At 48.3% G+C, this 15,387-nt stretch overlaps 1 protein-coding gene across 2 annotated transcripts in view; it reads left to right on the forward strand.

Annotated features, from left to right (window-relative positions):
- The window catches only part of LOC144763557 (MFS-type transporter SLC18B1-like), a 664,439-nt gene that overhangs the window by 319,120 nt on the left and 329,932 nt on the right, over positions 1-15,387 (forward strand). For both annotated transcript variants that reach the window (XM_078649273.1, XM_078649272.1), the window contains one exon: positions 6,234-6,335. In XM_078649273.1, coding sequence (XP_078505399.1) covers positions 6,234-6,335 — 102 coding nt within the window. The remainder of the gene's footprint in view (positions 1-6,233; positions 6,336-15,387) is intronic.

Here is a 15,387-nt window from a genome sequence, read left to right on the forward strand (position 1 = left end):
ATCTTTCTCTGTGAAGCGGATCCATACCTCGTTATAAGAGATAGGGCCCACACCAAATTTGCAATATAGATCATAAAGGGGAGTTCCAATCGGAGGAACCAAACACGAGTCCTCCAACTGGGAATCACTGTTGCAACTGAAACAAGACAACATACAATTTTTCCGACTTACCATTTTATAATCCGGAACCCAAAACAAACAAGACACAAACAGAAAAGATGCGCACTCGAACCAAGAACTTAGGCCTACCAGAACTGATAAACGTATCGATACCTGAACTGAACAGAATGATTATCGTAACCAGAATAACCAGTGATAATCTTACAGAACTGAACTGAACTGAGAACTAAAAGGATTATTCAAACAGGAGCAACCCTCACAAAATACTTAACTGAGGTACTGAAGACGTCACCAAGGAGAAACCCGTCACGTCTCGCCGTACTAAGGACTGCACCTCGGGTCCAAGACAGGGCGACGGTCAAGGCAACGGACCACTGCAGCCGTCTGAACGGGAACCCTCGCGGAAGAGAACGTCGGGGCCACTTTTGCGATATGCCGGGATCGATGAAGTGGGGCGCCTCCCTCTGAAATCTTCACACGAAGCTCCTCGAACTCTTCAGGCTTTTGGACCGGTACCGAATGACGTCGCCCCACGTTGGGCGCCAATTGGAGTTCTGGACTTTTTGGTTCCGTCCAGAGGTGTCAGGGAAAACACCCGAAGACCCCGGAGTTCAACCTGTCTCGGTGCACAAACAAACAGAAACACGGGCTTCTCGATGGTGGCGTCAAAGACCGAAGGTTTATTACTGCAGGGACACAGAAGTCACAGAAACTGCACACGGGCAGTGTCTAGGAGCCTGTTCAATTTGTACAAAGAGGGTTGTTCCTTATATACTAAATATTCTGCTCGGGGCAAATTCTTTACATGTTACCACAGTTCTAAACATTCGTGTCTTAAACAATAAATATTTGGCGTTGCACAGGAATCGTCAACAGTATCTGATGTCAAAACATTACGAATGAGGGGTTCCCACTAGTCCATCATAATCCCATGTCAATTCTTCATTCAAGACCCGGACCGCCTCATCGTAAATTTAGTTACCTCCCCCTAATAAAGGCCCAGAAGGAAAGGAGCAGAGCCAGGTGTGGAAGATAGAAAGACAGGATAAGAGATGTTTGTGGGTCGTAAATGGGCACGGTTACCAGCTTCGGCCGCCTAATCATGATCAGGCCAACGGACACAAGAACCAGTATAGCAGGACTGGCCTCAGGCTGGGGAGGCAGCTCTTGCCGAGTCATGCTGCCACAGAGTTGCTGGCCTAAGGTGCACGTGTCACTCGCAAGGTGAATCGCCGGTTAAAGCCTACGTGTCCTTAAATGAAAAGAGGTCATTGCGTGTCCATTGACTATGTGAGGGCAAGGAGTACAAAATGGCTTCCGTGTCTAAGATGGATGCCATGGGTAGAACAGAAATGTGTTTGTAACAGGAGTGCTCTTGCTCGTAGCATAGCGAAAACACCAGGATATACTAAATGGATCATTTGCGGTTCACTGATACCAAAATTATGTATTTACGACAATGTTACAAACACGAGTAAAATCGTCACGGAACCTCAACTGCGTCCAGTTTCATTTACTGATGTCTAGCGCGATGCGCGCTGATGTCATTAGATGACATAGAGGAGGGGGCAGTGGAAGGGCTTCTTCCGCTGTCCTCCCCGGTGGGGGCACCACGATCAGCAGTCCATGGGGGGAGCGCCAGTGGTTCCTCCGTGAGTGGGTGCTAGGATGGCTTGGAGCCGTCCTGAGCACACACCACTGTGTCTCAGGATGGCTCCCAGCCGTCCTGAGCACCGAAAGGGTTAGGAGTATATGGTACTGGGAGTTTGTCATTACGAACTCCACAGCACCATACTGGCTTTATTGAAAACTGGGAAGTTTGCTATCAAACTTTTCAGCACATTAAACCCACACTGATGCCAGTGTGGGATTTATGAAAAATGCACACAGGAGGCATCTTAGAGATGCCCCCTGAAAAACAACCTAAGTCTAGTGTCCAGGCTGAGTGGCTGCTTGCCAGGTACCACCACCAGGCATGTTTCTGGACCCCTGGGTCGAGAGCCTGCTGCTTTCGGGGTCTGAAGCAATGCACATCCTGGGACGAGGTGCAAAATATCCTTCCCCAGGATGGGTAGGGTCCACGAAGGGGAAGCTTCAAGGCTTGCCACCTTTCTGAACTTCCCAAGGCCTTTGGCTGCTTCCAGCAACTGGCCCCCACCGTTTCTGACCCTCACTTTGGGCGGGAGAATCTTCTTGAAAACCAAGTGAGGAAGGAAGGTGTGCCCACCTTTGCCAACCCCACTCCTCAGGTGGGGGAGGCGAGGTGACGCACAACTCTCAGTCCCCACCATCTTGCAGGTGGGGTAACCTAGCCAACCAGAGGGAGGCATAGTAGGAGGTGTACCCACCCCAACCTTTACCTACCTGTTAGGCTCCTAAATCTAGTATTTTGGGGAACCCTGAACCATGCCTCTTCAGACAAGATCCGACCAAGAAGAAAGGAAAAAGAAGGACCGAAGACGCCGTGCTCAAGATAAGAAGAGGACACCCACTGACATGGCCCCAGCCCTACCGGCCTGTCCCCACCTCAAACCTGCAGAAGTGAAATCCTGGTGAGTCCTGCAGCCAGCAACCTCGAAAACCCAGAGGACCTGCCTTGCCTTCCACAAGAAAGACTTTGTCTCCCTTGAGCACCGGATTTGTTTACTCACAGATTCTGGCTCTGTCCAAATCCGCAAGTCTGCCCCACCCTGCACCCGACACCCACGGCCCGAGCGGCCCAACGCCATGAGGAGGTCTCCCCCGGTGATCCTGACCTGAGATCTGGTGATCTCTGACCTGCCTGAATTTCCCAGCGAAGCCTGCAGCCCCTTTCTGGAGGATCCCCCCGACCTCGACTGGAGCTGGTAAGGAAAACCCAACGCCTAAAGACACCCCTGCACCCGAAGTCCCACGGCCTTGGGTGGCTCAACCAACGGTGTCCCAGCATCCCAACTTACCTCTCCTTCTGGTGGTTACCTCCAGAAGATCTTCGTCCCCGAACCTGTAGTCTTTGTTGTGTTGACACAAAACCAGTACCTTGCCACCCCTGCGCCACAGCGGGCGTAGCTTGGGTACTAAATCGGATCCCCCTTTGCCCTGAGCTAAATCCTAGGAGCTTTGCTCCCACAACCTTGTGGCCTGCTCATGAGCAGCCACCAACCAGAGGCCCCTTGGCCCCCATTGGATAACATTGGGCCTCAGCACTCTACACCCTGCCGCCCTAATGCCACTCAGGGTGTTTTCAGAGTGCATCCTTGACCCTGTGGGAACCCAGGTTCTAACCCCAGAATACCAACTCTCACAACAAAGTACGTACCTGTTAACCGTTAAATTAATTTCTCGCCATAGGAATACAGACAGTTTTTCCTTGAAATATGTTGTGTGGATTTGGCTATGCATGGAACTTTGAAAAACTGCAAAGAACTAAAAATTGCTTACTTACCTTTTCTCTATGAAATGTCCAAGTGTGATATCTAGGTGCATCACACTGAGTAGAAAAAGTAATCCAGAAAGTTATCTGCAAATTAATTCAAAGTAATCTAACAGTCATTTTCACTGTATTGTAAACATTTACCAACCTGTAAAAGTCATTTTCATTCAGCTTGCTGGTATTGTTCAACCTGCCTTGAAAAGTACCAAATACACTTACCTGTGCCAGGTTTGCTTGGTTCTAGGATATAAATACAACTAAATAATATTTTTATACAAATCAGATTGGTCTGAGTTCAGTCTTTAACCGCATCGCTGCAGGCGCGGATTCCCCTGCTGTGTGGGCGAATTCCACACGTGAGCAAATCGGACTGCCCCCGGCCGTCCGACGCACATGACCACCATGACATCGGACGGCCGGGGGTCATCCTAATCGTGGAAGAAGTTAAGTGTGTGACATCATTTGCTGATTGAGTGTGTACAACAAATGCTTAACACTACCCTCTGATAAAGCCTTACTGTTCGCCCACACTACCACAAATAGAGAGTTAGGTGCTATCTACGTTTACCTCTGCCTACCTTTGGGGTTCCACTGGACTCTGTGCACACTATACCTCATTTTGGTATGGTATATATAGAGCCAGATTCCTACAACTGGCAGCTGCTTCTTTGAAATGAAATAGGTCTTGCATTTACAAGAGTTTCAGCTATTGGCATTGTAAAGGACAACACCTTTTATTTATGAGTTAATTTTCTAAACAAATACATTAAAGGCATTTTTATTTACAATGCCATTAGCTTAAACTCTTGCAATTGCGAGACCTAAAGCATTGCAAATGCTTGTTCCTTAATGTAGCTTTCATGCAGGGCTCCAGCGTGACATGTTTGCTCCAAATGTTGCTTAGATCCGTGTATTTTTATTGCATTAAAACGTGACAAACCTTATTTAATTTTTTTCAGAAATGTGAACATTGGGTATGTTAAAATTCTTTGGGGCTGATTTTCAGAAACAATCTGAGACAAAATCCTAAACTTAAAACTTCTGGTATTCACAGAAGGCATTAGAGGAGTACTAAAGTTAGGATTCCTAACTTTACTACTCCTAAACTGAGAAAAATCCTAACGGAGAAGAATCCTAACTTTACGACTTTCGGTATTCAAAAAGGCATTTAGGACAACTAAAGTTAGGATTCCTAGCGTTACTACTCCAAAACTGAGAAAAATCATAACTTTACGACTTTCGTTATTAACAAAAGGCATTTAGGAGTAGTACAGTTAAGAATCCTAACTTTAGTACTCATAAATGCCTTCTGTGAATACCAAAAGTTATAAAGTTGGGATTTTTCTCAGTTTAGGAGTAGTAAAGTTAGGATTCCTAACGTTACTACTCCTAAACTGAGAAAAATCCTAACTTTACGACTTTAGGTATTCACAAAAGGCATTTAGGAGTAGTAAAGTTAGGAATCCTAACTTTACTACTCCTAAATGCCTTTTGTGAATACCAAAAGTCGTAAAGTTAGGATTTTTCTCAGTTTAGGAGTAGTAAAGTTAGGAATCCTAACTTTAACTTCAGTACTCCTAAATGCCTCTGTGAATACCGAAAGTCCTAAAGTTAGGATTTTGTCTCAGATTACTTTTGTGAATCGGGTCCCTTGTGATAAGTAAACTAAATCACATATGCAATGCGACAATATTAGTCCGGCAACTTTAACAGTGACTCTACATTGAATGCAGATCCTATCTCCTAATAAATAAGACAAGATACATTTGTTTACGAGGGAATTTGATATTTACTTTACCAATGTGTTACTTTTAATTTCTCATGGTATTGAAAATACATAATTAACTGGCAACTTTCAGGCATATTTTCCATAGTGCTGTGTCAGTCACCCATAGCAAACCAAATAACTAAGGGGCAGATGTATCAAACGTTTTTTTTGTCGCAAACGCTGCGATTCGCTAAAAAGCAGCGTTTGCGACAAAAAAATAGGAAAATGCTATGTATCATTGAAAACGCATCGCAATATTAAGGAATCACACATTTTGCGATTCCTTAATATTGCGTAAGCATTTAAAAAATCGTAAATTGCGATTCCTTAAATGCTAATTTGCGATTCCTTAAATGCTATGTAAGAACCAAAAAAAGTTTTGCGAATTTACACTAAGAAATCGCAAATTACCACCAACTTGTAGTTGGTGGTAATTTGCGATTTCTTTTACAAATGCACTTTTTGGCATTTGTAAAGTTGCCATGTGGTGCTCATACATGCCCTTAGGGCATGTATGTGCCCCATATGCGCACACATGTAAATTTCAGGGGTGCAGCAGGGTGTCCTTAAGACACCCTTGCACCTTTGAAATTATTCTCAATTTGCGATTCGCAAATTGCGAATCGCAAATTGAGAATAACTTCACATTTATTCCTATGGGCCTCCTGGCCCAAAGGAATGAATGGGAAATGAATCCTTAATTGCGATTCGCAATTTGCTAATCTCAATTAAGGAATTCTAAGAAATCGCAAAAAAAAGTGCATTTCTACATACATACCAATTTGCAAATCTCAAATGGCGATTTCTAAAAAATCGCTATTTGAGATTCGCAAATCTGGTTGTTGATACATCTGCCCCTAAATGTATTGTTTTCATAACTGAATGAAAGGAATGCATGTTGTTTTGACAAATGTATTAATTTTGTATCCACAGTTCCATTTACCAGTTGGCCAAGTGGGGTTGGTATTCCTCGGTCTTGCATTGTCCTATTCACTTTCATCTCCACTGCTAGGCTTAATAAGCGATAAAAAGCCAGTAAGTATAACATATCACTATTCTGTATGCAAATACGGTACGAATATTAGTTGTGTAAATATGTTGGAGTGAATAACACGTTGTTTTTTGGATATGATTCATAGGTCACTAGGGATCGCCATTGCAACCTTTATGTTTTCCCTTTTAATGTTACCGAAATGCTCACCTTTCAGACAAGCTCACTTCTGAGGGTCTGGTACCCAACAAATCGGGGCAACAAGAACTTATGTCCACCATCCACTGCACCCTACATGCTGTGGACATTTCTGCTACGGAGGTTAATTCTAGTGGCCTGTTGCGCAGGCATGTATGGCTCCATATCTCTCACATTTGGCCTGATTTTCGATGGTCAACACCTCTTTGGACTGCAGGTTGATCAGTTATTAGAGAAAATAAAGAAGGGCACTTAGACAGCTACGGCAAAAGGTGCCTTTCAAACCCCTACCTCTTGCGGGTCATTTTGCTGCGCAGCCTTTTGTGGAGGTTCCAAGACCTACTCTCCGGAACCATCGCCCACATGCACAACACACTTCATCCAGAGGCTATTTTCGAGGCTGTGAGTGACCAGTGAGTATTGGATATTATCCAACATGGTTATTATCTGAAGCTCACTTCTACACCTCCCACCAGTCCAGCTCACAAACACAAACTTTCCCCACAACATCAACAGCTTCACGTGAAGAGTTACAAACGCTTCTTTAAAAAGATGCTATAGAGCCCATCCCTCACCATTAACAGGCTACAGGAGTTTTCTGAACCCCAAAAAAGGATGGGTTACTCAGACCAGTTTTGGACCTCAGGCCCTTAAACAAATACATGCTCTCAGACCACCTTTCACATCGACACTCTTCATGATGTCATCCCACTATTACAACGAGGTGACTTCATGGCCGCACTCAAACCTACGACACCTATTTCCACTTTCCAATCTATCTCGCACATTGCTGGTACCTCAGATGTGTAGTCAGCGGACAGTATTTTCAGTTCAAAGTGCTCCCTTTTGGAATCACTACCAGACTCAGGGTTATTACCAAGTGCCTCGTGGTGATGGCCACTCACCTATGCAGTCAAGGCATCCACGTCTTCCCCTATCTGGTCGATCGACTCAAGAGTGCCACTCATCAGAAATGTCTTGAACACACTCAGGTCGCCCTCAATCTACTCCACAAACTAGGCTTTACTAGCAACACCTCAAAATCACACCTCCAGATTCTCCAGATTCAACCTTATCTGGGGCATTCTTCAACTCTGATATGGTCATGGCCTACCAAAATACCACCAGGATACAGTCTTTTAGACACTCATCCCTCTGTTCCAACTAGGCAAACAAGTCACCATCAGGAAAGTCATGCGTCTCCTCTCCATGATGGCCTCCTCTATCGCCATAGTACCCCATGCCAGGTTACACATGCATCAATTGCAGGAATGCTTAGTGCACCAGTGGTCTCAAGTGGAGGGTCATTGGGATGATATAGTGTTGGTGGGCCATTAAGCTTATTGTTCTCTTCATTGGTGGAACACCAACAACCGGTTACAGAAATGGCCTTTTCCCGCCCCACTTCCACAGAGCACAATCAAAAAGGATGATTCCCTTATGGGGTGGAGGCGTACTCACAGGACCTGACTTTCAAAGGCAGTAGACACCTATACACAAGAGTCTTCTCATAAATTATGTGGAACTGCTACATGTTCACCTTGCGTAGGAAGCCTTTCTACCCCACCTCACTTGCAAGGTAGCCTTCTTCAAAACGGGAAACATGACCACATTACCTTCAGCTCTCTCACTTAGCCCAGAGCATCAGAAGATGGGCACTCAGACACAAGATCCATCTTTTAGCAAATATTTACAGGAAGTGGACAACAACTTTGCCGAACAACTCAGCAGGATGAAGCTACAAGTCCAGGAGTGGGAACTTCACCTCAAGTCCTTCTGAACTACTTCCGACGCTGGGAACTGCCGGACATAGATCTCTTCACAACAGCAGAAAATGACAAATACCCAAACTTTGCCTCCAGGTTCCCACACTCACCATCAGGAGCAATTCGCTATGGATCAGTTGGTCAGGGATATTTGCTTAGGCTTTTCCTCCTCTCCCCATACTCACGTTTGTCGTTCGGAGGCTTCGGCAGACATCTCTCCCCCTCATCCTGATAGCTCTCACATGGGCACACCAACCTTGGTTCACCACTCTCATAGAACTCACAGTAGTTCCACACGAGAAACTCCCCAACAGGCTGGACCTTTTCATGCAGAACCATGAAGAAATCAGACACCCGGACCCCAAGTCTCTCAGCCTTGCAATCTGGCTCCTGAGGTCCTAGGGTTTGGATAACTTAACCGTCCACCCCAATGCATGGACATTCTTAAAAAGGAGCACTAGTCTACTACTCGTGACTGTTATGCGGCTAAGTGGTAGAAAATCGTTTACTATTGTTGGTCGAAACTTATTGGCCTACTAGCAGGCAAAGTACAATAAATTGTCTGCTACCTGCCTCCTCTGAAAAGTTGTGGTTTAGCTTTCACATCCATATGATTACATCTGGGGTCTGTAGCTTCTTATCTTCAGAATATGCAACACATTTTCGTCTTCAGAATTTCTATAATTATAGCTTTCATGGAAGCACTTAAAAGAGTCATTCCTAATCGGATCCCACGAGTCCAGACATGGAATCTTAACATTGTCCTAACAAGACTGCTTCCTCCAGTTTTTCACATGGAAGGTATCAGTTCTGGTCGCCATCACTTCACTTAGGCATGTCAGTAAGCTTCAGGCACTAACTTTAAAAGAAACTTTCTTCCAAATACACAGAGACAGTGTCGCACTCCGCACCTGCCCCAAGTTTCTCCCAAAAGTGCTCTTCCAGTTCCACTTCCGTCAATCCATTGGACTTCTTTTTCTTTCCCTCAGCCTGACTCAGTTGCGGGATGGTCGCTCCATACAGCAGATGTTAAATGAACCCTCATGTATCATATTAACAGAACTGAAACTTTTCAGAAAATAGAGCAACTATTTGTTGCTTTCTCCAAACCCTATAAAGGCAAAGCTCTTTCTAAATCAGGCACTGCTGGGTGGATTGTTAAATGCATACAAGCATGCTATGCTAAAACCAAAAGACCATTAACTATCCCTTCTAGAGCCCACTCCACTCGGAAAAAAGGAGCCTCTGTGGCTTTCCTTGGCAACATTCCTGTAGCTGATATTTGTAAAGCAGCTACATGGTCCACACACATACTTTCGCTAAACATTATTGTGTCTATGTACTGTCCTGCCACAGGCTAGCCACCACTTTTATTGGAGGACGTCTTTATAGTCTATACACAGCATGTGTATTTACAGCCACACATGTCTCAAACGGAAAATGTTACTCACCCAGTAAGCATCTATTCATGGCATGTAGTGCTATAGATTTACATGAGCCCACCCTCCTCCCCAGACGTCTGTGGCTATTGCAGTCACATATATATTTTCAATTTCCTTTCTTGGCTTGGACATCTCGCTATACAATGTTTTACTTCACATTCCAAACCTCACCTGCCATGCAGGAAAACAATCTCACAATGGAGTTGATGACCATGCACATTACCAGCAAGAGGAGGAATCACAATACCTTGTGCCTCGAAAGACTTTCTTCAAAGAAAAACAACTAGCACACATCCAGGCCCAACACTAGATAGGAGGATTATGCATAGCATGTGAATGTACAGCACTTCATGCCACAGAGAGATGCTTACTGGATAAGTAACATTTTCTTCTGCTGACTACTCCTTCACTGTTCCTGCAGGCCTCCCAGCTATGAAGTGCTCTTTTCATGTAGTAGCCTGTTTTCTGGCTGATATTCTGCAGTCCTTGCTGTTTCTTTCGTTGGTTCGGTCTTCGTAGTGGGCTTCAAATTTGGCACACTCATTTTACACACATACCCCTGCAACAGGCAAAATAACCATATATCAAACTGTATAGGAACACATTTTAAGTAATTATTCTTTGTGAAAAAAATTATGATCTGAAAGAGACATGTTAGTGATAGATTTCTTACCTTAGAATATCCCCAGGCGTCAGACTGGATCTGGAAAGTTTTTCGTCAGCAGTACCCCTGCGCGTCGGTAGGTGGCGTTGTGCGGCTCCGTGTCCGTCGCTGGCGTCGTAAGCACTGAGATGACGTCATGGAGACTACTAAGGCACCACCCTTGTGCGCTGATGTCAGTTCTTTCTTTTTCCGCACCTGCAAGAGCAGATCCGGTTAGAGCACGTACCCTAATCACTTTTTGACTCACTTTTTGAGACTTTGTCTCTCCTCCTTTTGAGTCTTTGACTGCTGGTGCCACATAAGGATGCCTGGATTTAAATCCTATGGGGCTTGTTCCGTACGATGTTGGTGGCCGACCCCCATGACATTTGTATCTAATGTCTGGAGCGCGAACATGACTCTTGGTCATGTCCCGACTGTCTGGCCATGGCTCCGAAGGCTTTGCTGGAGCGGTCCGGAAAGCTGCCGTTCAAGGACCAGGGGTCGCTCAAGGGACCATCCGCGGTGACAGATTGACCTTCCAACACCAGGTCAACAAAGTCATCTCTTTGGTGTTTCCCACATTAAAATCAATCTGCAAAGTGCGCTCCTTCATTCCCCCAGAAGCTGTAAAAGCACTAGTGACGGTCCTAGCCATGGCCAGACTGAACTATGGAAATGCACTATATTTAGGTCTTCAAAAACAGTTCATGGTTAAACTTCAGCGAACACAAAACGCTGCCGCCAGAATGCTGCTAGACATTCCCAAATTCCATTCCATCGCTGATGGTTTGAAAAAACTCCACTGGCTTCCCATGAAAAAAAGAATAGACTTTAACGCTCTTAGTCTAGTGCACAAAGCCGTTTACGGAAATGGACCAGCATTTCTAAAGCAACACATCACATGGTACCAACCATCAAGGCACTTACGTTCAGCACAAAACAAACTCCTCCTGACACCATAATTTAAGAAACTGAACTGGGGAGGCAGAAGCTTTGTCTTGGGTACTGTGAGGTTGTGGAACTTGTTCCCGCTAAACATCAAAAGTTGCCCATAACTGCTTGGTTTCAGAAAACTACTGAAGACATGGCTCTTCAACTAAAATATACCATCTCTGGCATTCTCCTCCGCAAAGCGCCTAGACACCCCAAGGCAATCGTGCCCCATATAAATCTAACAATCAAATCAAATCATCATCGCTCCTCGGGTTCAAAGTCTTCGCCCTCGGAATCCGGTAAGCGGCGTCACAAGGAAAAGTCGAAGAAGCGTGTTTGCTCTCCGATGTCGCCGTGTCAGTCTTCGAATGTGGACGTGGGGGGAGTCCTGTGGCCTACCCACCTTATACGGTCCATCGGCGACTCCGGCCCAGATGCAAGAGTTTCTTGCCACCATGGACTGCCTTTTCATGCCTTCGGGCCTCGCCGTCCCAATGGAGGGCCCTTTCTCGCTACCGGCTCCGCCGTCGGTGCTGCAAGGTCCTCCGCCGTGGCTCCGGCCCCGGTGCCACAGGGTCCTCTGCTGGCGGCTCCGGCCCGATGCCCCCTGCGTCCCATTCCCGGTGCCAGCATGGGCTCCGTTCGTTCCACCTCTGCCCTTGCCGGATATCCTGAGCAATTTTACCCCGGCTTGGGACACAAATTGGGACATGGAGCCGGATCGGCGCCGGCCGGCACCGTTGGCGATGCCGTTGGAGCATTTGTTTACCCCAGTGCCGCCAGTGCCTCAGGCCGTGGAGGAGGGTGATGAGTGGGAGGGGTCGGAGGACCCTCTTGCACGGTAGTTCGAGTCCGAACATGAGTGGGCAGAGAAATGGGAGGATTCAGGTGGCCTTGACCTCTCCTCTGAACCGGGTTTTAGGTCTCCTCCCGCTGTGATGGAGGAGGGCGCCACTTACTCTGTGGTGCTCCGTAGAGCAGTTGATGCCCTTGACCTTGATCTGCCTACTGTCACTCATAAGACGAACCTCCTTACTGAAGTGCTTCAGCCGGCGGCAAGTACTATGGAACCTCTGCTTCCGTTCAATGAGGCCTTGACGGACATTTTGATGGGCACCCAGCCGCAGGGGTTCCTGTGGATAAGAACGTGGCCCGGCGTCATCGCCCGGCACCGGGTGACCATGCCTTTTTAACTAATCATCCGACTCCGGAGAGCCTGGTCATTCAGGCCTCCACTTCCCAAAGTGCGTTACCTACTGCCCCGCCGGATAAGGAATCGAAAAAGTTGGAACAATTTGGCAAAAGGTTATTTTCCTCTGCCAGCCTGGGGCTGCAGTCAGTCAACACCGCATGCCTTTTGGGCGCTTCTCTCACGCGGTGTGGGACACAGTGGCGCAGACACTGCCCCAGTGCCCAGAAGAGGTTTGGGCTGTCCTTTCCCAAGCTGTTGCCGAGGGGAAGGATGCCACTAAGTTCGCCATTTGGTGTGGGCTGGACACTGCGGACTCTTTAGGGAGAGCGATCTCCACAACAGTGGCCCTGCGTCGCCATGCCTGGCTGCGGTCCACTGGGTTTTCGGGGGATGTCCAGAGCTCCCTCATGGACATGCCTTTTGATGGTATCCACCTGTTCGGCGATAAGGCGGACAGTGCGCTGGAGCGTTTCAAGGACTTTCGGGCTACGGCCAAGTCCTTGGGTCTCTCCACCACACGCCCGACCAATTCTACCTTTCGTTCCTTTCGTGACCAATTAAGGGGCACCCCTGCACGTTCATTCAGCCAGAAGCCTGCGCAAAACCAAAATCAGCTCAGGCGTGGAGGCCGCCATGGCGGCACAGGGGGCCACCGGGTGGGTCAGTCCACCTCTCTTCCCGCAGCATCCGCCTCGAAGCCTTCCTAGTCTGAGCTTTGGGGTGCACCCCACGCCAGTGGGTGGCAGGATTCAACATCACCTCCCCCACTGGCGCTCTGTCACTTCGGACAGGTGAGTGCTGTAGATTAACCGGAAGGGTTACTCCCTCCCCTTCGAGTCTGTCCCTCTAGCCATGCCACCTCAGTTCCACCACATGTCGGGGATCACTTTGCGCTTCTCCAACAGGAAGTTACGGCCCTCCTGGCCAAGGGGGCCATCGAGCACGTTCCTGAGCCAGAAGTAGGGTGTGGTTGTTATTCCCACTACTTTCTGGTCCCAAAGAAGGACAAAGGGGGCCTTCACCCCATCTTGGACCGCAGGAATGTCAATCGCTTCCTCCGAAAGGAGAAGTTCAAGATGTTGACTCTGGCTCAGGTCTTGGCTGCCCTCGACCCTGGTGACTGGATGGTAGCGTTGGACTTGCAGGACGCATATTTTCACATCCCCGTGCTGCTGGCCCACCGGCGTTACCTGCGGTTCACGGTAGGCCAGGAGCATTTTCAGTTTGTTGTGCTCCCCTTCGGCCTTACCAGCGCCGCTCAGGTGTTCATGAAAGTGATGGCAGTGGTCGCAGCTCATCTGCACAGGTCAGGGGTGTCAGTCTTCCCCTACCTCGACGACTGGTTACTGAAGGCGGGCTCGCCCCAGACAGTCGTCAGCCACCTCCAGACTACGGCAGATCTCCTGCACCGGCTGGGGTTCTCCATCAATGTGCCGAAGTCACACTTGTGCCCCTCTCAGCAGCTCCTTTTCATCGGGCGGTTCTCGACTCGGCGCGGTTTCGGGTTTATCCACCCGAACAGCGGATCCGGGATATTCAGGCTCTGATTCCCATCTTTCAGCCGTTATCCTGGGTCTCGGTCAGGTTGACGCTGCGGCTTCTGGGGCTGATGGCCTCCTGCATCCTACTGGTGCATCACGCCAGGTGGCGGATGCGGGCTCTGCAGTGGGACCTGAAGTTTCAGTGGACCCAGCTTCAGGGCAACCTGTCCGACCACGTCCTGATCTCGGAGGGCACTGCGAGACAGCTGCAGTGGTGGCTCACGGACCGCGATTGGGTCAGCGGCAGATCCCTCTCCCTTCCCCAACCGGAGCACGTAGTTGTGACGGACGCGTCCCTCCAGGGCTGGGGAGGCCACATGGGAGAGGTGGAGATCAGAGGCCTCTGGTCTCCGGCGGAGGCCCGGCTCCACATCAACCTGTTGGAGTTACGGGCGATTCGTCTAGCACTGAAAGCATTCCTCCCCTCTGTCCGGGGGAGTGTAGTGCAGGTGTTCACGGACAACACCACCGCCATGTGGTACTGCAACAAACAGGGCGGGGTGGGGTCGTGGACCCTTTGCGAGGAGGCTCTGCGCCTCTGGCAATGGCTGGAACGCCAGGGCGTGACCCTGGTGGCTCAACACCTGGCAGGTTCTCTGAATGCCAGGGCGGACGAGCTCAGCCGTCGGTGCATGATGGATCACGAATGGCGTCTGAACTCGGACGTGGCGCAAGGCCTCTTTCAGCGATGGGGAGAGCCTTGGTTAGATCTATTCACCACCGAAGAGAACGCGCAATGTCATCAGTTCTGCGCGTTGGAATTTCCAAGGCGATTCAGAAAAGGGGGTGGTGATGAACAGAGTGTCTGAATTAAGCAGACCACTCTTACCCAGTCCAAAGATCAGGGCTTGATCCATCACCGTTATTTAGCTCACTGCCCCATCCCAGCTCAGAACCTGGCTATATGCAAATTAGTCTGTCCCTGGCCCAGTGCATCATGGGAACAGGGCAGACCAAACTACCAAGCCAATTCTTCACCAGAAAGGATACAAGCTACCGGGGACCGGTTTCTGGCATTTCAGCCTCTTCGGCCCGGCTTGCTTGAATCCTGATGGAGCAGTGAGCAAGGGACTCATGTCTGAGTATACCCTGCCACACCTATAGTGGCCAAAAACGATTCAGAAAAGGGGGTGGTGATGAACAGAGTGTCTGAATTAAGCAGACCACTCTTACCCAGTCCAAACATCAGGGCTTGATCCATCACCGTTATTTAGCTCACTGCCCCATCCCAGCTCAGAACCTGGCTATATGCAAATTAGTCTGTCCCTGGCCCAGTGCATCATGCGAACAGGGCAGACCAAACTACCAAGCCAATTCTTCACCAGAAAGGATACAAGCTACCGGGGACCGGTTTCTGGCATTCCAGCCTCTTCGGCCC

The sequence above is a fragment of the Lissotriton helveticus genome, chromosome 6 (genome assembly GCF_964261635.1).
Source record: "Lissotriton helveticus chromosome 6, aLisHel1.1, whole genome shotgun sequence".
Taxonomy (NCBI): domain Eukaryota; kingdom Metazoa; phylum Chordata; class Amphibia; order Caudata; family Salamandridae; genus Lissotriton; species Lissotriton helveticus.